Source organism: Chrysochloris asiatica, unplaced genomic scaffold, assembly GCF_000296735.1.
Source record: "Chrysochloris asiatica unplaced genomic scaffold, ChrAsi1.0 scaffold00206, whole genome shotgun sequence".
NCBI classification, from domain to species: Eukaryota; Metazoa; Chordata; class Mammalia; order Afrosoricida; family Chrysochloridae; genus Chrysochloris; species Chrysochloris asiatica.
The window spans coordinates 2,910,922-2,934,850 of record NW_006408724.1 but is presented as its reverse complement, the minus strand read 5'-3'; the positions used below and the strand labels follow the sequence as shown (position 1 = coordinate 2,934,850).

At 38.5% G+C, this 23,929-nt stretch overlaps 1 protein-coding gene across 1 annotated transcript in view; it reads left to right on the top strand.

Moving 5' to 3' along the window:
• Nucleotides 1-23,929, top strand: part of ITGA8 (integrin, alpha 8) — a 296,933-nt gene that overhangs the window by 76,199 nt on the left and 196,805 nt on the right. Inside the window, exons 9-11 of the mRNA XM_006872605.1 lie at nt 8,038-8,081; nt 9,011-9,067; nt 16,684-16,736. Of these exons, the coding sequence (XP_006872667.1) occupies nt 8,038-8,081; nt 9,011-9,067; nt 16,684-16,736 (154 nt within the window). The remainder of the gene's footprint in view (nt 1-8,037; nt 8,082-9,010; nt 9,068-16,683; nt 16,737-23,929) is intronic.

Sequence of the window (23,929 nt, the reverse complement as noted above, 5' to 3'; positions counted from 1 at the left end):
TTATATTTCTCTTCTCCCTGGCTGCTTTTAATATTCTTTCCTTGTTTTTGATTTTTGAGAGCTTGATTATTATATGTCTTGGAGATTTTCTTTTGGGGTCTATCCTTCCTGGAGTTTGATGGGCTTCTTGAATGCTTATTTTCTCATCTTTCAAGATGTTAGGGAAATTTTCTTCCAGAAGCTCTTCCACGATCTTTTCTGTGCATTTCTTTGTTTCTTCTTGTTCCAGAATGCCAATAATTCTTACATTATTCCTCTTCATGTTATCCAGGATGAATCTTAGACTCTCTTCAGATTGTTTTATCCTTTTAGCTGCTTGTTCTAATGCCTTGGCAGTATTGAGAGATCTGTCTTCCAGTTCGCTAGTTCTGGCTTCCATCTCTTCTATTCTGCTCCTTTCGCCTTTCATGCTATTGTCTATTTCTGATATCTTATTATTGATCATCTGGGCATCTTTTTGCAGGTTTTGAATAGTTTCCAATGCTGTGTTAATCCTATTTGATTGTTCCTGGAGAATTTTTTTTACTTCTTCCTTATTTTCCTCGACCCCTTTTCAGATTATTTGAATTTGATTCCATATCATTCTTCTGAATTCCCTCTCAGGCATATCCAAAACCTGCTCCTCCTCCTCTATGAAGCCTTTGTCTGTCTACAGTTCATTTGTGTCAGCTCCTTTCTTCTGTTTTGGACATGCTTTGATAAAGTTGATTGTTTCTTATTGGTCATGGTTATTGTTTTTTTATTATTATTATTGTTATTAATGTGATCAGGAGATGGGCTTCCCTTTTTGTTCTATCCATTTTTGAAAGTGGTATATTAAAATCACTCACTATTATTGTAGATTCATCTATTTCTTTATTCAAATCTATTAGAGTTTGCTTTATATATTTTGGAGCTCTTTCATTGGGAGTATAGATATTTATTATGGTTATGCCATCTTGTTCAAATGTCCCTTTAATCATGAGATAATGTCCACCTTTATCTTCTATTCTGTTTTTTGCATTAAAGTTCATTTTATCAGAAATTAGTATTGCCACTTCTTTTTGTTGTTTTTTTCTGCAATTAGCGTGGTATTTTTTTTCCCATCATTTGACTTTCAATCTGTTTTTTTCTCTGTGTGTAAGGTGTGTTGCTTGTAGATGGTATATTTGAAGGATCTTGTTTTCTTATCCGTTCTGCCATGCTCCGTCTCTTAATAGGCACATTTAATCTGTTTACATTCAATGTAATTATTCATTGTTGTAGTTGTTGTTATGTGCTGTGGAGTTGGTTTCGACTCATAGCAACCCTGCACAGGGTTTCCGAGGCTGTAAATCTTTATGGGAGCCAAAAATCTCATCTTTCTGCCGCGGAATTGCTGGTAGTTTCAAACTGATGACCTTGCGGTTCACAACATGATTCATAACCACTATGCTACCAGAGCTCCTTGTAATTATTGATATGTATGGATTAATTGCTGCCATTATGGCTTGTGTGTGTGTGTGTGGTGCTGCTGCTTATTTTGTTTTGCATGTCTTCCTGTGCTGAGTTCATGTTTTTTGTGTTCATTCTTGTCAGTTTCCTCATAGTTTAATGTTTCCATGTTCTTTTTGATTTTCTATGTTGTGAAGTATTGTTTTTCTTTGAGGTTACCTTATATTCTGTGAACTTTTCCCTACATTTAAGACAGTCTATTTTATCCTGTAATCTACCTGACCTTCTCACCACCTGGATCTCTGTTCCTGCATGTTTACATTCTTTCACATTCTAATTGTTTTTATCATAGACTGACCTCCCAGATCCTCTGAATTTGTTCTTATAGTTTTGTTTTGTTCTCGACTCTTCCATTTGTTGATTGATATCCAGGTGGTGCTGCCATGTTTGTTAGTCTCTGGTTGTTGTCTGTTCTTGTTGGTTCTTAGTCCATAGAACTCCCTTTAGGGTGTTTTTCATCGCAGGGTTGGCTTTAGCAAAATCCCTTAGCTTCTGTTTATCTTGGAATTTTTTGATTACACCATCGTATTTGATTGACAGCTTTGCTGGAGAGGGGATTCTTGGGTGGCAGTTTTTTTTTCTTTTAGGGTTTTATATATGTCTCACCATTGCCTTCTTGCCTGCATGATTTCTGTTGAGAGATCTGAGCGTAATCTGACTTGCTTTCCTTTGTATGTTACACTTCTTTTTTCCCTTTCAGCATTCTGTCCTTAATCTTTGATTTTGGAGAGATTGATTACGATATGTCTTGGTGATTTTCTTTTAGGATGTATTCTTCCTGGGGTTTGTTGAGCGTCTTGAATGCTCATCTTTTTGCTTTTCAGGATGTTAGGGAAATTTTCTTCCAGAAGCTCTTCAATCATCTCCTTTGTGGACTTGTGTGATTCTACCTGTTCCGGAATGCCGATAATTTTTAAGTTATTTCTCTTCATGTTTTCCAACATGTATCTTAGACCTTCAGATTTTTTTAGCCTTTTTTACTGCTTGCTCTTCTATCTTAGTAGCAATGAGAGAGTTGTCTTGTAGCTCACTAGTTCTGGCTTCCATCTCTTCAGGTCTCCTCCTTTGCCTTTTCAGTGTATTGTCCATTTCTGATATTCTTTTATTAATCATTTGGACCTATTTCTGTAGGTTTTGAATTGTTTCCAATGCTCTCTCTTATTTGATTGTTCATCTAGTGCTTTCCTGACTTATTCCTTATTTTTCTCAAATCTATTGTGTAGTGTTTTGGTACATTTTACAATCATTTTTCTGAATTCCTTCTCAGGTATTTCCAAGGCCTGCCCTCCTGTAGTATGGTGTGCAGGTCTACCTCCATATCATTTGTCTCAGTCACTTTATCTTGTTTCTGGACATATGCTGATATGGTTATCTGCTTGTGCTTCTTGGCTATGTTCAGTAGTTAACTGTGGCCTTAATACTTAATTGAGTGTGTGCTTTGGTATTTTTTTAATACTTTCTGACTGCCTCCAGGTAGATGTGATCAGGATGTGGACTTCCCTTTTCACTCTTCTTATTACTCAACTCAGAGTAACTGTCGCAAGTGTTGTCTGCCTACCTGGTGTATGGCAGTTGTTATTGGTTCTTGCCTGGATTGTGGGGTTTTATAGGGTGTGATTTAGCTTGACTATATGGCAGCAATTGCTGTCTCTTCTTGGGTAATATAGGGAGAGAAAGAGCCCCCTAAACGTAAAGAGGGGACCAAAAAAGAAAACAGCAACAGCAAAAAAACCAAAAACAAAAACAAAAAAAAAAACCAGATTGGATACTGTAGTCTGTAATTCCAGAAAAGAGTAGAGAAAAAACAAAATCTGTAGCCTAATATGAGTATGACTTTAATTTCCTCTTTCAGCTTCTTGCCTTCAAAGCCCTTGAAAAACTTGAAGATACCATTGTTGGTTATGATGTAACTCAGGATTTAATTTTTTTCCTGTTTCATTTTTAGTCTGTCTCTCCAACTCTACAACCCCCATTCTGGCCTTTTTCCTAGTGATAAACAGTTCAGGGACAGCTGTCTCTGTTTCACGCTGCCATTTGGTTTTAAGTGGAATCTGCCCCTTTAAATTTTGAGAAGATCTGTGTACATGCGTGGTAGAATCCTCTGGGTGTAGGGGGTGTCCACTTGTTCAGGCGCCCCCTTTAGTCACAGAGAGGAGGTACACAGACAGCAAGAGGCCAATGAACATTTACAAAAAAAAAAAACAAAAAGGAATGTCCACACCTGTATCTCCAAAGTTCTGACAGGTATCAATCCTTGGTGGCTCTGATCCTTCCCCCATTTGTTCTCACCGCTTAGTCTTGCACAAGATGGAGGCTCTGGGCTGCTAAGTCCAGTGGGTTTGAAAGTACTAGATTTCTTGCTTCCGCTACAAATTCCACTGGCTATAAGCCTTCAAACTTTTAAATATTCCTATATATGTGGTTCAAGCTCACCAGATGCTCTTTGGAAACCTCATACAGGGTTGCTATGGGTCAGAATCGACTTGAAGGCACTTAACAACTACAACAACAAATATATGTGGTTCAGAGTTTTGGAACTGTCCTCTGAACCTGCTTCATCCGGTATTCTGTGTTATTGCTGACAGAGACCCTCACTGCACTTCTCCCCTATCCACCAGCAAGCCCCGCCTCTCATAATAAGTGTTTTTAAAAATTAAGAACTAGTGGCACGGTGTGCTAGGTATTTGGCTTCTAACCCAAAGTAGGTGTTTCAAACCCTCCAGCCACTACAAGTGAGAAAGGTAAGGCTCTCTGCTCCTATAAAGATTTTCCAGCCTCAGAAATTCAATATAGATTTGTTATGAGTCCGGATTGACACGATGGCAATGGCTTTGGTTAGGTTTGGTTATATTTAAATATGTGCTATGATGAGAAATCACACTTGAATTAGGGACCATCAGAGATAGAACTGAATAAGTAATACTTTAAAAGGAGTCAAAGTTTACAATTATTCACTTAGTGATTTAACAAAGGAAATGATAAAGGTGCCAGATGAGTTTTAAGCATGGCATTGGCGCTCTTACTGGAATTGTCAAGAATGCCATGGGTTCTGACACAGTGAAGTCCATGATAATGTACAACACCACATTATAGGGGAAAATGGTAGACAGAAATCATGATTTTTCATCAAATCATAAAAATATTTTAAAAATGGATCTAAGTTTTAAATGATTGAAGAATATTGGAAGTAAAACAAAAACCCAGACCCTCTGCCTTTGACTTAATTCTGATTTATAGTGTCCTATAGGACAAAATCCTATATGCACCAGACTGCAAAGCCGTTTGCACTGCAAGGTCGGCAGTTCAAGCTCACCGGCTGCTCCTCAGAAACCCTATATAGGGTTGCTGTGGTTTGGAATTGAATCGATGGCACTTAACAGCAACAACAATAGGACAGAGTAGAACCGCTCCCTTGAGTTTCCAAAGCTGTATATCTGTACAGAAATAGACTGTTTAATTTTTCTCCCATGGAACTCCAGTTTGAACCACCAGCCTGTTATTGTAATTCAGTTTTCAGTCCAGTGCTTAACCACTGTGCCACCAGGGCTCCTTATCTGAAGTAAGGACACTGTCAAAGAACATCATCATCTGTTCAGTCCAGGCCAAATAGAGTCCAAAGCTGTAATTCACAATCATTTACGTAGACAAGGAATGAGAACCCTATGAAAACTGTAAGCAATTTGATGTTGTATGGATGGGTGCTTAATGTGAAATCCCTGGACTTCTGTAGGCTGGGGGTGGGAATTAAATAGATAGACTTCACTAAATTTGAACCCCTAGAATATCTATATGCAAGATTTTATATTTATGTGAATTTTTCTGCAAAGAGTTTCCATAACTCTCCTCTGATTTTCAAAGATTCCTATGTAGTGAGTTAAAACCCAAGCAAGAGATCTGGTGTAACCATCCCCAGAAAGGTAACCCAACATAGTGGAAAGAACCTTGGCTTTGCTAACAGCTCTTAAATTCTACTACTGACCAATTAAGTGTCCTGGATAGAGACCTAACCTTTCTAACTTCAGATTCCTTGAGTTATTAAAGCTGGTATTAATGCTTACTTGTTAGAGGCTAAGTGAGGTAAATAGAAAACACAGGACACAGTGTCAGGTGCACTGAAGGCATTCAGTAAATGTAAGCTGCTAGTTTCTTCTTCTCCCTAGTGTGAGTGATGCCCAAGCCACGTAGGAGGGGTTTTCAAAAAGTTTGTGGAAAAATTCTGTTTTGTTTTTTTTGTTGTTCCATTTTTCCATGGAATTTTTGAACCTCCTTGTATTTCAGGCCAAGGATGTACATTTTCCCTGAAATTAGTATTGTTTGTTGAGAGACTCTGACAGCTTCACCATGAGTTATTGGAATGAATCAAAGACAAGATTCCTATCCACCCACCCCCTGCCCCAACTAAATCTTTTTATAGTTGGATGACAGTTTATGTAACTTGCTATAAACTTCAAGCAAATGGATTGGTTTTAAACTGTCTCTGAGAATAATAGGATTAGAAATATCTTTAATAAGCTTCATTAGTACATTTAATAACCCCTTTAGTGTTGTGGTCATATGAGGTTGCAGAATTCAAAGTTACTGAGTATGGTGGTGATTTAAAAACAAAAAAAAAAAACCAAAATTCTGAACATTTGTGGGATGGAAAAGTCATGGTTGTATTTCTATGAAATGTTTAGAATGGGCAGATGCCTGGAGACTGGAGTTTATTGGCAGCTGCTAGGACCAGAGAGAGGATGCACTGGGTGTTACTGCTGAAGGGATACTGGATTTCTGTATGGGGTCAGTAAATTTCAGGAATGGATAGTAGTGATGGTCGTACAGCATATCATAAGTGGTTAATACCACAGAGTTGTGCTCTTGAGAATGTTCAGAATGGCAAACGTTTTGTTATACTTTGTTTCTCAAACACACACATACAAAGTAGTGGTTGGCATGTATCTTGAGTGGTGTAATGCTTCTTAATCACTCCTTGACAGGCCTGATTCTAAAATCAATCAATTCCATTGGATGTAATTATGGTTTATTTGGAAGTGTCAGGAGAATGAAAATCCTACCAAATAAAGATTGTTGAAAACTGGACGGAGTACTTAGTAGTTCGGACAACTTCCCTGTCAATCTATATAGATGGCTTAGATTTTTTAAAATCTTTTTTCATTCCCCAAGAACATATGTTTCCACCTTCCCTTTGGTTACTATAGATGAACTACATATTTCATGCTTCTATCTAAGGCCAATCCCTCTACTTTGCATTGGATCTTATCTCCTCTGAGGACTTACAGATGGGGTTCCAGTGCATTTCACCTCTCTATCTCAAGTCATTGACTTTCCGTCTCTGCTGGCCCATTTCCACCAACATACAAGCATACTCTTATTTCTGCCTCTAGTTGTTGTTAAGTGTCGTTGAGTCAATTCCAACTCATAGTGACCCTACATAGAGTTTCCAAGCTCATGGATTTGAACCTCTCACCTTGTGGTTCACAGTCCTGTACTTCTCTGCTTTGAATCTTCCCTTTCTGTGTTCTCTGCCTGCTGTTCCTCTGCTCCCATTCTCTGAAAGCTACTCCAGTCTGACTGTGTCTCTACCACTCTTGTCAGACTGCTCCATGCAACTCATTCTCCCATGAGAGATTTGGACCCACCAGCAGTTCTATGGGAGAAAAGACCTAGTGTTGTGTTTCCTTAAACATTAAACCAAGAAAAGCCCCATAGGGCAGCTCTGCTCTGTCACATGGGGTTTCTATGAGTTGGAATCAACTTGACATCACCCAGTAAGGTGCTGTTGAGTGTATTTTAATTCATAGTGACCCTATATCTGTCACTAAAATGAAAGCAGAACAAATTAATGGTAAGAGGCTTACCTCAAACTCACAAGAAGAAGCCAAACTTATGTTTCAGAGTTAGAGACCCTTGATAAAGCATAATGGGGACAGGTAAATCTCAAAGTACAATTATGATATTCTGTTGTCTGTAGAATAAGTAACAGCAAGATGAAACAGCAAATGGAAAACCTTTGCTTCAGATTCTCAACCCAATTCATGATGGTTACGTTTCCTGTTGTTGCTGTTGTTAAGTGATGATGAAGGTTTTTGAGGAGTGGCTGGTGGGTTTGAACTGCCAACCATGTGATTACCAGTCCAGTACTTTTCCTACAGCACCATACTAAGTGGTGCAAGTGGTTTCCTCATGGCTGGTAAAGTTGGTAGTTCAAACTACCCAATGGCATTGTAGAAGAAAGGGCTGGAGATCAGTTTCCATACAGTTTAGAGCTAAGAAGACCCTGTGGAGCAGTTCTACTCTGTAATGCCTGGGGTCTCCATGAGTCAGAATCGACTGGAAAGCAACTAATAGGACAATTATTCACCAAAGAGTAATTTGGAAGCAGATACGGTGGTAGTTGCTCATGGTAAACACAGTTAATTACATGTGAAGAATTTGAAATGACAAATGCTTTGTTATAGATATTAACCAGAATAAAAATAAAAGCACTGTTTTTCCTAATGAACTGTTATATAGCTTTAAAATATGTATGTCATTTCCCCACTGAATGATTAATTTTATCTCCAGAATTGGTTGCTGGAGTTCCAAGAGGAGCACAGAATTTTGGATATGTGAGTATTGAGACTGCATTAGGGTGTTTTCTTATACATGAAAAGAAATGTTTTGTTTAATTTGACTTTTTAGTCTTTTAAAATGCCCTTTAACATAATAAGAGTGATCCTAATGAGCCCCTCCTATTGATTCTAAGAAGAAAGGGCACTCCTTTAAAAAATCATCTATAACCAAACGGCCAACATTTATCGTAAAGCAAAGATGAGAAAGTAAGAGGGAGGGAAGCTAAATTCCTGGGAATGGAACAACCAGGATGTAAATACTAAGAATAATGACAGAATGTGAAAAATGTCACTGACATTGAAGTTGTTAAGTAGGAACCTAATTTGTTAAAAATTGCTAAGTGGAAACCTAGTTTTCAGTATAAACACAGTAATATATTATTTTCTAAAGCTAAAAAGGAAGGACAAAAATAAAGCTAAATTTGTTCTGATCTCATAGCGACCCTGTGTAGGGTTTCTAAGAGTGACTGGTGGGTTTGAACTGCTGACCTTGTGGTTACTAGTCCAGTGTTTATCCTGTAGCACCACACCAGAACTCAATAGATGGATAGCCTTTAAATTTTACTTTTTTTTTTGCCCAGAGAGCCATAATCACCAGTTTCTCATAACAGCATAAGAACACAAATAGATTTAGACAAAAATCAGTGTTAGATGAAATGACTCACTGTCAGGTTAACAGCTTGTTTTCCCATTTTAGAGTAGTAAGCATTGCATTTAGTCAGAAGGTATCCTTGACTTAACCATAAGGAAGAAGTTTGATTGGCTTTTTAAAAGTAACTATTTACATCATACTTAAGTTTTTGTTTTACATATAGCTAACGTCTGTTATTCTTCATGAACATTTTTAAAGGGCTTAAGTTGTAGTGTTAAAAAATTCTTCAATTCTATGTTAAATGATGTAACCGCTCTAATTTCTATGATTTCAGGTTTCAATCATTAACTCCACAGATATGACCTTTATTCAGAACTTCACTGGTGAACAGGTAAAACCATTTTAACATCAAGTAATTAATGTCAATCAGCGGTAGCTGTTTTTAAGTGCCGTAAAGCTTGTTTTGACTCATAGGGTCCCTGTAATAGAGTTTGAACTGCTGACCTTGTGGTTGGTTAGCTGTCCATTGTTTATCCTACAGCTACAGCACCACTAGTCTACTTTAATATTTGTATTATTAATTCATTCAAGAAATATTTATTGAGCCCTGGTGGTATACTGGTTTATCACTTACCTGCTTACTGAAAGGTCAGCAGTTCAAATCCACCAGCCACTCTGCAAGAGAAAATAAGGCAGTCTGTTTCCATAAAGATTTCTATCTTGGAAACCCTATGAGGCAGTTCAACTCTGTCCTATAGGATCACTGCACATTGGCATGGACTCGAAGGTAGTAGGTATGTGCTGGAAACTGTTCTAGGCACTGGGGATATAGCAATGTATAAGACAGGCACAATCCCATGTCTGTCACAGCACTGGAGGATTGGGGTCAGGACAGCTAATTAACAAACACATGCTCCTGGCAGTTTCAGACAGCAGTTAGTGTTACAAAGAAAAGAAAATAATTACAAGGGGCTTTGGAAAGTTCATGGAAAAATAGAATTAAAGGATAATGGAAATGTTTCATGAACTTTTTGAAGCTCCCTCCTATAAACCTGGGATGGGGTGTGTGGCAAGGAAGCTCTTAGATGAGGAGGAAGATCTCTATAAAGTGGCAACATCTGAGCTGAAGTGTGAATGACAAGATACAGCCCACCACATCATCTTGTCTAGAATGTTCCAGGCAGAGGGAACAGCTGATACAAGACCTTTAAACAGCCAGCTGAGCATATTTGAGAAGCAACAAGAAGGTCAAGGTAGCTGTGAGCAAAAGACAGACGTGGTGTGGTAGTCGAGGATAGTAAGGGAGTATGTGGACTTGTTGATTTGTGTTATTGTTAAGTGCCATTGAGTTGGTTCATAGTGACTGTAGGCACAACAGAACGAGCATTGCCCAGTCCTGCTCATTTGGTGTGGTGGTTATGTGTTGCGGAGTCAGTTCTGATTGCGTAGTGAAGAGACCCTCATAGAGTTTCTGAGACTGTAAATCTTTACAGGAGCAGAAAGCCTCATATTTCTCCCACAGAATGGCTGGTAGTTTTGAACTACCGACCTTGAGGTTAGTAGCCCGACTAGTAACCACTATGGAGTGTGCAGTGGGAAGCAGTTTTGTACTGACATCAAATTTTCAACTGTTTAGAAAAACATGAAAATACTGAGCTAAGATATGGAGAGGAGGAGGGGCACTTTAGAAAGAACCTGGGCTTCAGAAGTGGGTTTCTTGTCCCCCTTGTCTCACTCATAAATTGTGTGACCACAAGAAAATCACTTAATTTCTCTGAACCCCATTTGCAAAACAAGAATCAAACATCTGGTTCCCAACCTCCCTTAGAAAATGAAAGGAAATAAGGACTGTAAATTACTCGGAAGAGTTCCCTATAAGAAACTCAAGAACTGAGAAACTCTAAGAAATGTTATTTCTATTCTATCCTCTTTCCTTTCACCTTCCTTTCAGTTTAAACAAAAAAACACAAAATTCTGACTTGCCATGAAACCTAGTATTAAATATACATGTAAATGAATGTATGTAAATAAATTTATGACTCCAGTCTGGCGCTGTAGGATCAGCACTGAACTGTGAAACACATGGTCGGCAGTTCAAACCCACCAGCTGCTCCTCAGAAACCCTATACAGTGTCACTACAAGTCAGAATGGACTCCACAGCACTTAAGTGATTGTACTGGTTCAGTACAATCTGGCTGCAGGGGTACTAACCAAGTGGCTAATGGCTCAACCCCCACATTGGCTCCCTAGGAGAAAAGACCTGAGATTTGTTCCTAGAAAGAGAGTTGTTTGTTGTTATTGTTAAGTGCCTTTGAGTCAGTTCTGACTCATAGCTACCCTGTATAGGGTTTTAAGACAGTGAGATAGTTCTATCTTGTCATATAGGGTCACTATGAGTCAGAATCAACTTGATTTGACAACACACAACAACAACAAAATAATGATCATAATCTGTTTCTTATTAATTTCAGCAATATATAGATTGCTGATCTTTAGATACAAATCTAAATATTGTAAAAGTATAATAAAAATAAGATTCTACTGATGACAGCTGTTAGAAAACTAAGATTTATTTACAAAAAAGCTACAAATTTAATTTAAAATCAAATACAAGAGGGTTTCAAAAAGCTCATGGAAAAATGGAATGAAAAGATTATAGAATTTTTCCACAAACTTTTTGAGACAACCCCCCTCCCCCCGCCCCATACAAACAAAACTAGGGAACAAGAAACCTTAAATGAACTAATTGAATTAATAAACTAAGATTAATTTAATTTGAACAGATGCTGCTGCTTTGCTATGGTAGTCAGTAAAATGCCATCCACCAGAAAGTATGTCCCTCGGGAGGCAGGAACCATTGTCTGTTTTGTTCACTTTTCTGTTTGTACTGCCAGAAAATGTCTAGCACAAAATAGGTGCCAGATGCCAAGTATTTTTTCTTGAGGGAATAAGCACTTGAATTAACAAGTGTCGTGCAGTAACTCAGTCCACCCACTTCTTTATTCTTCCAAACATACACGGTGAAATACTTATTTCTGGTATGGCATCATTTGGCCTTCGTGCAGAGGAAATGCATCATTTGTGTGTTTGGCCTGCCTCTGTTCATTTCTCCAAACCCAAGGAAAAGTAGTCTTCATGCCAATTAGATGGTAAACTAAAACACAAATAGTGTTGAAGTTGTCTAGCTATATGAGTGGTTGCCATATGAGCCAACACATGTTTATGTCAATTTTCCAAGGTGATTATCAAAATAAACACACACACACACACACATAAACCTTCATAGAGAATCCAGTGTCACCAAAGAATCGATCTTATACAATCCTGGGACGTACAGATCCAATTTTGAGAACCACAGATTTATTCAAATGAAGGAAGCAAAGCCACAGATCATTTTGAAAGTATTTGGGATGCCTTTAATACTTTATTTGAAAGTAGCTGTGTTTTCTTTCTTCCTTAGGAACTCTAAGTTATTTTTTAAGTAACTTCACATTTCCAACTTGATGTTAGCTGGAACATCCAGCTCCTGTCTTTCAAGATGCACTCTTTGTTCCTTCTTTTTCCTACCTTTTCCTCGAGATAGCAGAGGGAATTCAGTGTTCTAGTCAGAGGAAGATTACCCAAAAACCATGGCAAGCACAGGCTTTCTTACTAATCTGTAGTGAATAATTTCACATGGGTTTGTTTCACCACATCAAAGTAGTGAAATTGTTTACTGAGTATTAGTAAACCCATGCTTACCTTGTTTACTGAGTACTCCTTTTCTGTTAGGGATTGTAAATTTGAAAAAAAAAAGTTTTTGTTTTGTTTTGAAACTTTTTTTGTGTGGGTTTAGTGAATGTTTACAGGGCAGATCATCAGTCTTACATTCAACAATGTTATACTTTGCTTCATTTACAATGATTGCAGTCTGCTCCATGTAACATCAGTTAACAGTATTTACCTCTATTCATGTTTATTCTTGCTTTCCTCCTTTTGTCTCCTGCTACCTTCATCTTTCCTCTACCAGCCTCTCTCTTTTTGTATGTTGCCTGCCCCATTACCCATATTAACATGTCTAGCTTCTAGTGCATGAATACTTTTCACTTCCCTCCTGTCCCTTGCCCGCATACACATCATAGCATGTTTCTTTTATCAAGAAAACCTTTTCTTGGTTTTCATGCTAAAAGAAACATTATTTGATGGTTACCAGGGATGGGAGAGAAAGGAGAGTAATTCACATGCTAACACAGGTGACAGGGAAGGCAATAATGAAGACGAGGGAAGTTGACAGAATAATGATGAAGACAGGTGAACACACAGGGAGGTATGTATGCTAGGACTTAAGAGGATAGAGGCTGTTGCTGTTGTTAAGTGTCGTTGAGTCAGTTCCAACTTATACGACCCTTTGTAGAGTTTCTGAGGAGTAGCTGGTGAGTTTGAACCATTGACCTTGCAGTTCAAAACGACCGTGCTGTCCAGTGCTTATCCTTCAGCACCACACCAGGACTCCAAAGAGGATCCAGGCAAATACATAACCTTGGAACTGCAGTGTCTGTCAATAGATGCATGGACAGATACACAGGCCAAACAGATATGGGAGGAAGAGTGGGAGTATACCCACAAATATATAAGGAATTGAAAGAGAATATATGTACATGGTATGTACATAGGAGCTGATATTGGCTCTTGCCCAGTGTGAATAGTTACAGAGGATACAGTTATGGCTGGGCTGCATAGGCATGGTTTCTGTCTCTTGTTGGATGAGAAAGAGAAGAACTTACCCCCTACACATGAAACACACAAACAACAACAATAAGCAAAGAACCAACAATGTCAGAGAAAATAACAAAGGAGAAAAAAAGAAAAACAGAGAACACCCAGAGGAAAAAGAATTATAATAACTAACAAGAGAAAAGAGGGACAGCAAAACATGGAGCTACAGAAGAGAAAGAATAAGAGAGAAAATAAAAGAAATGAAAAGAAAGTGGGCAACGGTAGCCTAGCCAAGTTGCCATGTAAAATTAGTCATCAGTGCTTAAAGGTTTTCAGCTTGTCTAGACTTTCATAGATTCTCAAACAACTAGCCACTGAACCAATATGACTAGCAAAACAGAATATGCTCCTCAGAAGCCGTATGTTACTAACTGGTGGAATCTGAACACCTTTTATAAGGCAGACCCTCGTGTGAGCTCTGATGGCGTCAGCTCTGGTGGTGACAGGCCCCAGTGTTCTGGCCAGAATCAATGATCCTGGACTTCTGTATGTCTTTCTTACTGTAACTAAAATCCTCCTTTGATGCTTAACATTCTGTGGAACTTTGACGAGCTGTCTCGTTCTGGTCATGTCCTCCCAGGCTCTGGATATTACTCCTGTACCCACTGATATTGTGTTGCTATTAAGAATGGTTCAGTTGCCTAGAAACAGGATCCTGTCATTCTTCAGCCCTAATATAGTCTGAAACCACATCTATCACCTGGGTTACTCTGTACTGCCATCTTAAGGGAGCTAGTTCCGGGGTGAATTTGTTTCTGTAAGGCAATCAATGTTTTCCTCTTACCAACTCTGAACTTCCAGAAAGCCTCACATCTAAACCTGGCCAAGTTAACATTTTTTTTAAAACTTTTATTGTGAATGAGTGAAGGTTTATCAAGCAGATCATCAGTTTTATGTTCAACAAATCCTACACTTTGTTTCTTCTCAGTCACTGTGATCAATAACACTGTGCACCCCTCTTCTTCCCTGTGTTTCTGGTTCCCATTCCCCTTTCTTTCTGAACTCTTTTGAACTTTGTGCTTGAGTAAATGCTGCTCTTTTGATCTCGAATGGTTGACCACTCTATGGTGTGCATACCTCATTAGTGTTGCTGTCTTTTTTTCAGCTTCGCTGAAAACTGAGCCATGGAAATGAGTTCAGTTCCAGGACTGAAGAGTCATCACGGACCTTCTAGATCATGATTTAAGATTTGCAAATACTGAACTCTTAACTGGAGATAAATTTAAAAAGAATATATTTGTCAAGAAACTTTCATGAGCAGAGTTTTTAAATAAATGCAGTGTTTATTTTTTTCTTTAAAATTCCTTTCCCCCAGATTTGGGGCTTTAGTCTACTCTTACTCTGTAAATTTCCACAAAGCATTTTATAGTACTTCTCATGATACTCTTATGGAACAAATGGAGAGATGCAACTGTGCTGATAGTGAACCTGGATGGATTGTATAGCAATTCAGGTTGTGCACATAGAAGAGGGAACAAAATAGACAAAAGTCCCAGTCTACCACGGAGCACATACTCTGTCAAGTGGCTTGTGTTGTTGTTAAGTGCCATCGAGTCAGTTCTAATCCATAGTACCCCTGTAAAAGGCTTCCAGGGAGCAGCTGGTGAACTTGAACTGCCAAACTTGTGGTTTAAAGTGACTTTGCAGTCCAGCTCATTAACCCATAGTACCAAGATTGATTCAATTAATAGATGATGGGAAACAGTCAGCTAAAGCTTTGACTGACAAAATATGAAAATAATCTTGGAAAAGATTTAGAAGTTTTAGTATTACACTGCGGAGCCCTGGTGTAATACTGTGGGTTTATATGCTGGACTGCAAGGTAAGTTTGAACTGAAAGGTCGATGGTTCAAGGTTACCAGTCGCTCCTTGGAAACCCTATACAGGATTTGTGAGTTGGAACCAACTTGAAGGAAGTTAACAACAACAACAAAGTATAGCACTGCAGGATAATGTACTGGACCACAAGGTTGGTTTGAACTGCAAGGTCAGTGGTTCAAACACACCAACCACTCATCAGGTCACTTGATGGCACTTAACAACAACAACAGTTGACTATAAGTGCAATATGAAAAGGTACTGAGAAGTGGTTCCTTCCCACATTTGAAATCTTTCTATGCTTAAGTGTGAGTTGCTCCTCAATGTAAAGAAAACTAAAAGCCTCACCACTAAACCAATAAATACATCAGGATAAATGGAGGAAAGATTGACGTTGTCAAAGACTTCATTTTGCTTGAATCCACTATCAATGCTCATGGAAACAGCATTCAAGGCATCAAAGAACATATTGCATTAGGCAAATTCACTGCACAAGACCTTTTTGAAAGTGTTCAAGAGCAAAGATGTTAGTTTGAGGACTAAATTGTGCCTGACCCTAGCCATGGTATTTTCAGTAGCTTCATATGCATGTGAAAGTTGGATAGTGAATAAGGAAGGTCGTAGAAGAATTGCTGCATTGAAGTTATGGTGTTGGAGGAGAATATTGAAAGTAGCATGGGTTGCTAGTGAATAAACAAATCTGTGTTGAAAGAAGTACAGCCAGCATGCTCCTTAGATGCCAAGATGGTGAGATTTCATCTCTCATACTTCAGACATATTGTCAGAAGGGGCCAGTCCCTGGAGAAGGACATCATGCAAAGCAAATTGTAGAGCCAGTGGAAAAGAGAGAGACCCCCAACGAGATGGATTGGCACAGTGGCAGCAACAATGAGCTCAATCTTATCAACTGGGAAGCTTTTCATTTTGTTGTGCCTTAGGTCAGTATGAGTTGTTACTGACTTGACAGCACCTAACATTCTTCAATAGTATAAATAAAGTGCTCAAAGTGAGAGCGTGTAAGTGCCATTTCAATCTGTTCTTGTCAACTCACTTCTGATGTTATCTATTCTTTGGTAACACCTGGCCAGAATGTTGAACCAACTGAGTACTATTATATGAAACTTCCTATGAAGTGGAATTTGCTTTGTTCTGTGAGGTTCAAAACTGTAGAACTGAATGGGATTAAATTCAATGGGCTTCTTGTTGAACATTTCTAGAGGATATCGAAGCAGATGTCAGGGATATTGTGGGGGGAAATTATGCACTGGGTCAAGGAATAAATGACTTGAAGACTGTCTAAGTTCAAGTCTCTTAAATTTTCAGAGGGAAAATGTGCTACAATGAGATGAATCTTTCAGAGGTAACTGAGAGGTGAGTCTATGAAAATCATTTTGTGGACACGAAATATGTCACTGTGTGGTTTTCCCTTGCAGATGGCATCATATTTTGGATACACAGTTGCAGTATCAGATGTTAACAATGATGGGTAAGTTTACAAGACTTTCTTTATTCAATTTATATTATATTCATCCATAAAGATGTTTTATTTTTCCTTAATGAGATACATCCTTCCATATTTCCTGAACAAGTAAATAGAGACTGTCTTCTTTTAGCATTTTCAGTGTAGGTCATGTGTCTAATAAAGAACTCTCTGTCATCCTATTTTATGTCTTTTCTGAGATTTTTCACATCTGCCACTTCTACAAGGGGACTATTTGATTTAGTTAGATCTTTAGTTTTATGAAGTGAATAGTCCTCCACTATTCAAATTCATGCTTACTGGAGGGTTTGCTAATCTAGCTGTCTTCACTCCTAACAGATCTCTTTAGTACACATAGACATTTATAAAATAATTGCACATTTCAATTTTTTTTTTCACCTGGCATTACTTTAACCAATATTCTAGTAACACCTGATGAGAAGATAGACTAATGTTATTTTTCAGAGCTTCTGGTAGCAAATTTCATTAGCTCTTGGATAAGTACTATGGTAAATTATAGTTATTTTAAATCTTTAATGATAAGTTATTATTAAATACCCTTTGCTTTCACTGAAAGCACACAATTGAGAATTAAATGAATAAATCACTAAATGATAAGATAATGATTAAGTTGAGATATACTGATTATTCATTCATCCAACAGTAATTTTGGAGTATTTCCAATGTGCCCGGCAGCCTCAGTGCCCAAAATACAGTGGGATTCTCCTCTCTTAAAGCTTACATTTCAAATTCAACAGCTTTATTCTAAAATTGTCTGAGTTATGGGAAAATGTAACAGTTCTGGCCACCATTCAGAATTTCCAACATGCATGAATTGTGTTTGTTACTGATATCATTTATTAATTTAGTAAGAGAATGACTATAGAATACCTTGACATTGTAATTATGACATGCTGTCCAGACTCAATAATCCCATTCTTTCCTAAAAAATCCCACAGTGGCCTTTTCAATATGCATAGACACATTTCTCAAAAGACAGTGACACGCAAGGTCGAGGGCTTATCCCCTGGGAGTCACACAACATTTTAAAGCACAGATTAACTCAATGTGTTCTTTTCCATACCTCTGTCCTCTTTTGGACATTTTTAATTTCACATATTTCACAATATACCCGTCAGGGCACTGTCTCCTTCCTGGAAACACAGTCACTCTAGTCTATAGCAACATTGTGTGACAATGCTTATAGCTCCCGCCCCACCCCCCACCCCCTCCTTTTTTTTTTTTTTTTTTTGGCCATGTTAAAAAATTAGAACTTGTGAGAAAGGAATATTTTTGTTTCCTCCTGATCAAAACAATATGGTTATAAGGAATACAGGAATTTTCCAGTGATCATATGTCTATTTTCTCTTGATATTCTTAGAAATTGCCCTGTATACTTCTTTTTTATTAGGCAGTATTTTCCAAACTCTTTAGACTACATTGAAGAATATGACCATAACTTAATATTGCCATTCTTAAAGATAAAATGTCCATGTTATTGTTAATTGATGTCATGTCGGTTCTGACACATAGTGACCCTGTATAGGGATTCCAAGGAGCAGCTGGTGAGCTTGAACTGCTGACCTTGTGGTTCAAATCAACTTTTCAGCCCAGTGCATTAGCCCACAATACCACACCAGGACTCCCAAGTGCTAATTGTATCACTACTATTGTGTTATCAGACTTCAAGTTGAGTTGTATATTTTAATGAATATTAGTATCTTCTTTGACCAATCTCAGTTGCTTCCAGGGCATACTCTATTATAGTAGAACCTTGAATTTACCTAAAATCTAAGTATTAAAATTAGTAAATTGCATACTTATTAAAGTGTCCATAATATGTACACAATTTCCTGGTTTTAATTATTTAGATGTGATGTAAATTCAAGATTCTATTACAAAAGAGTATGCCCTAGAAGCAATTAAGATTGGTCAAGGAAGAGACAAACATTCATTAAAATATACAACTGAAGTGAAGTCTTAACAACACAATAATAGTGATACAGTTAGCACTTGTATTTCTAGAATAGCTTTCAAATACACTAAAATAGGGTAATCATAGCACCTTCCATTCATAGATTTAGACTTGATCCCAGGGTGGGGACCTAAAAATAACTAATAATAGTAATAGTCATCTTCTTCACCACCCTGGATGGGCTATTCATCCCCAGGGCAGAAGCAAAACAGTTATATCAGAGCAGAGACAAACATCTGCATCCCCAATATATTGTTGTTGTTAGGTGTCTCCAGCTTGCTTTGGACTTGTAGTAACCCATATGACAGAGTAGAAATTCCCCCTAGGGTTTTATTTGCTATAATCTTTAGGGCAGCAGATTGTCAGGTCTTTCTCCTGCATAACTACTGGTGACTTAGTAGTACCAACCTTTTGGTTAGCAGCCTCATTTAGAGAACGAGGACTTTTATAATTTCCATTTGTGACAAGATTACAATCGGAGATCCCTAAGATGCTGCATAAGTTACCACCAAGAGACTTTGCAGTGAACATGAACCCATATTTCAAAGCTGTCAGGAATGTTATAGATTCGGTCTTCCCAGTTTGTTGTTGTTGTTGTCAGGTGCCATTGAGTCAGAACCAACTCATAGCGACCCCATGCACAGCAGAACGAAACAATGTCCGTTCCTGGGCCAACCTCACTACCGCTGCCACACTTGAGTCCATCAATGATGCCACCTGGCCAATCCATCTCGTTAGGGGTCTTCCTCTTTTTCTCTGACCCTCCATCTTACCCAGCATGACATCCTTCTCCAGCGACTGTTCCCTCCGGACAATATGTCCAAAGTAGGAGAGACGAAGCTTAGCCATCCTGGCCTCCAAGGAGCACTCTGGCTGCACTTCTTCCAAAGCAGATCTATTGGTTCTTTTGGCAGTCCATGGCACTTTCAGTATTCTCCTCCAACACCACAACTCAAAGGCATCAATTCTTCTACGATCCTCCTTATTCACTGTCCAGCTTTCGCATCCATATGAGGTTATTGAAAACACCATGGCCTGGGTAAGGCGCACCGTAGTCCTCAAGCTGACATATCGGCTCTTCAATACTTTAAAAGTTCTTGTGCAGCAGATTTGCCCAATGCAATACGTCATCTGATCTCTTGACTGCTGCTTCCGCGAGTGTTGATAGTTGATCCAAGAAGAATGAAATCCTTGACAATTTCAATCTTTTCTCCATTGATAAGAATGTTGTTTAAGGCAGTTTTAAATGCAGACATCTTTGTTCATCAACTGAAACTTTTGTAGAATCTAGCCGTTAGGTTCTACAATATCACTTGTCTGTCAGTTTCTCATACTGTAGTGGCTGCATGTTGCTGTGATGCTGGAATTTATGCCACCGTTACTTTAAATACCAGCAGGGTCTGCCATGATGGACAGGTTTCAGCGGTGCTTCCAGACTAAGGCAGACTAAGAAGGAGAAGCAGATCCTTTCTGAATGTTTAGCCACTGAAAACCTTATGAGTAACAGCAGAACTTTGTGAGATATAGAGCCAAAAGATGAGCTCCTCAGGTTGTAAGGTGCTCAAAATACAAATGGGGAAGAGCTACTTCTTCAGAGTATACTTGATGTTAATGACATGAATGGAGCAAAGCTTTTGGGACCTACATTTGATGATATAACACAACTCAAAATGAGGAATAACAACTGCAAACATCCATTAATAATCAGAGCATGGAATGTATGAAGTATGGATTTAGGTAAATTGTAAGTCTTTAAAAATTAAATGAGATGCATAAAGATTGATATATAGGAGCCATTAGTGAGCTCAGATGAAGTGGTATTGGCCATTTTGAATCTATAGTGATATGATTTACCATGCCGGGAATGACAAATTTAAGAGGAATGGCATTACATTCTTTGCCAAAAAGAACATTATGAGATCTATCTTAAAGTATAATGCTGCTTGGGATAGGATAATATCAATATGCCTACAAGGAGGACCATTTAATAAAAATATTATTCAAATTTATCCACAACCATTAAAGCCAGAGATGATGAAATTAAAGAATTTTACCACCTTTTTAGTCTGAAATTGATCAAACATGCACTCAAGAGGCACTGATAATTACTAGTGATTGGAATGCAAAAGTTGAAAATGAACAGGAAGGATCAGTAGTTGGAAAATATGACCTTTGTGATGGAAAAATGCTAGAGTTCACAATTTTGCAAGACCAATGACATACATTGCAGGTACCTTTTGTGTGTGTGTGTGTGTATGAAATATGTGATAGTTTACATGGGAGAACATTAGCTTTACATTCATCCTATTGTATTTCGTTTCATTGCCATGATTACAATCCCCTCCATGAATCATCAAATAACTAAATGGTACACTCCACAAGCCTGCCCCCCAGTTGTCAGCGCACAGCTCCTCTCCCTCCCTGGGCCTAGAGCCCCCAGCTGCTCCATCTCCCCACATCATCGTCTCTGCCTCCATCTCTGGCATCACTGCTTCTCTGGGTAGAGTCCCACAGTCCTCTCTTCTTCCTTGATGGTCTCAGGGACCTCAGCTTCTGGACTGCAAAGTCAACCACTCCCCTCCTTTTGTTACAAACTGTACTGTCTACCTTTACATTTACAACCCTCACAGTCAGTCCTGATAGCACTTATTCACTATTTTACCACGAGAGTCTTATCCCTATCTCCTTTCATCTGCCCTGTCCAGACAGATTGGAAACCACTCAGTGGAGATTCTACCTTCCCCTGTGACCTCTGAAACTAGACTCCGTCTTGAAAGCTTATAAGCGAGTCACATCTTGCCTTTGGCAGGTACCTTTTTTAAACAATAGAAAAGGCCATTATACACATGGACCTCACCAGATGGATTATACAGGAACCAAATTGACTGTATTTGTGGCATGACACATTGCAGAAACTCAATACCATCAACCAAATCAAGGCCAGGGACAAACTATGGAACAGACCATCAATTGCTCATATGCAAGTTCAGGCTGAAGTTGAAGAAAATTAAAACAAGTCCATGACACAGAAAATATACTATGAATACATCCAACCTGAATTTTGAGACAATCTCAAAAACAGATTTGATGCATTAGACCCCAGTGACTGAAAACAAGAGGAGTTGTAGGATAATCTCAAGAACATCATACATGAAGAAAGCAAAAGGGCATTAAAAAGAAATGAAAGAAAGAAAATACAAAAATTGACATCAGAAGAGACTCTGAAACTTGTTCTTGAGTGTAGAGAAGCTAAAGCACCTGGAAAAAAATGAGGGAGCAAAAATATTGAATAGAAAATTTCAAAGAAAAGCTCAAGAAGTTAAAGTAATGAATGATAATGAATGTGCAAAGACCTGGGTTTCAAACACCAAATGGGAAGAATATACTCAGTTTTTCTCAAGCTGAAAAATATGAAGGAAAAATTCAAGTCTCAGATTGTAATGTGGAAGGATTCTAATGACAAAATATTGAATGATTCAAGAAGCATCAAAAGAAGTAGCTCAAAAGAGAGAACAAATCCTTACAGCAAGGATCATTCCCACCCCCTCCATACACAGAGTAAACAGGGATGGGCAACTTGGACAATGGCTACCCAAAATGGGGGACTACAAAGGCAAGAAGTAACTGGCTTACAAGCTTTCAAGAGGGAACCTAGATCCAGAGGGCCTGGAGGAAAGTAGAATCTCCACTGTGTAGTATACAATCTGTCTAGGCGGGGCTGATGAAAGGAAATGCGGATAGGTCTCTTGTGATACAATGGTGAATAATTGTTATCAGGACTGATGTGAGGGTTGTAAATGTAAAGGTAGACGTTTTGTAGCAAGGAGGAGAGTGATTAACTTTGCAGTCTAGGAGCGGAGGTTCCTGGAACCATGAAGGGAGAAAAGCAGAGAGTAGGACCCTACCCAGAGAAGCAGTGATCCCTGAGATGGAGGCAGAGATGATGACATGGAGAGATGGAGCAGCTGGGGGCTCTGGACCCAGGGAGGGAGAGGGCTTGTGTGCTGATGACTGGGGGGCTTGTAGGATGAACCCTTTTGTTGGTTGGTGATGCGTGAAGGGGACTGTAACCATGGCAATGAAACAATATACAATAGGATGAATGTAAAGCTGATGTTCTCCCATATAAACTATCACATAATTCACAATAAAACTTTTTTTTTAAAAAAAAAAGGAAGATGCAAGGAATACACAGAGTCACTGTACCAAGAATTGGTTGACTCAACCATTCCATGAGGTAGCATATGATTAAGAACTAATGATATTGAAGGAAGAAGCTACACTTAAGACAATGGCAACAATTTAGGCTCCAGGAATTGATGGAATACAAACTAAAATATTTCAACCAACAAATGCTGGGCTTGAGGTGTCTATGCAAATGACAGTTACCTGGCCCATTGATCAGAAGAAATCTATATTCGTACTCATTCCAAAGAAAGTTGACCCATTGGAATGCAGAAAACAGTGAACTATATCATTAATATCACATGCAAGTAAAATTTTTCTGAAGCTAATTAAAAAATGGTTGTAGCAGTTCATTGATAGGGAGCTGCCAGAAATTCAAGTCAGATTCAGAAGAGGACGTGGAATGAAGACTGTCATTGCTGACAGACATCAGACAGATCTTGTCTAAAAGCAGAGAATACAAGAACAATGTTTACTTGTGTTTTTCTGACTACACAAATGCATTTGACTCTGTGTCTCATAACAAACTATGGATAGCATTACAAAGAATGGGAATTCAGAATATTTCATTGTGCTCCTGAGGAACCTGTACCTACACCATGACGCTGCTATTCAAACAGAACAAGGGGATACTGCTGTGTTATTGCTAAAAGCCGTTGAATCAGTTCTGACTCACAGTGACCCTATAGGGTTTCTAAGGAGCAACTGGTGGGTTATCAATCCAGTGCTTATCCTACAGCACCACAAAAGGACTCATATACAGATGGGGTTACTGACTGACTTAAAATCAGAAAAGTTGTGTGCCATGACTGTTTTCTTTTACCATATTCAGTCTGTATACTGAGCAAATCATCTGAGAAGCTGGATAAAAAAGGATGTAGCATCAGGATTGGAGAAAGACTCAGTAATATGCAGATGACACACCCTTGCTTGCTGAAAGTGAAGAGGACTGAAAAATTCTTAATGATGAAGATCCAAGACTACAGCCTTCAATATGGATTTCACGTCAATGTAAAGAAAACAAAACTCTTCACAACTC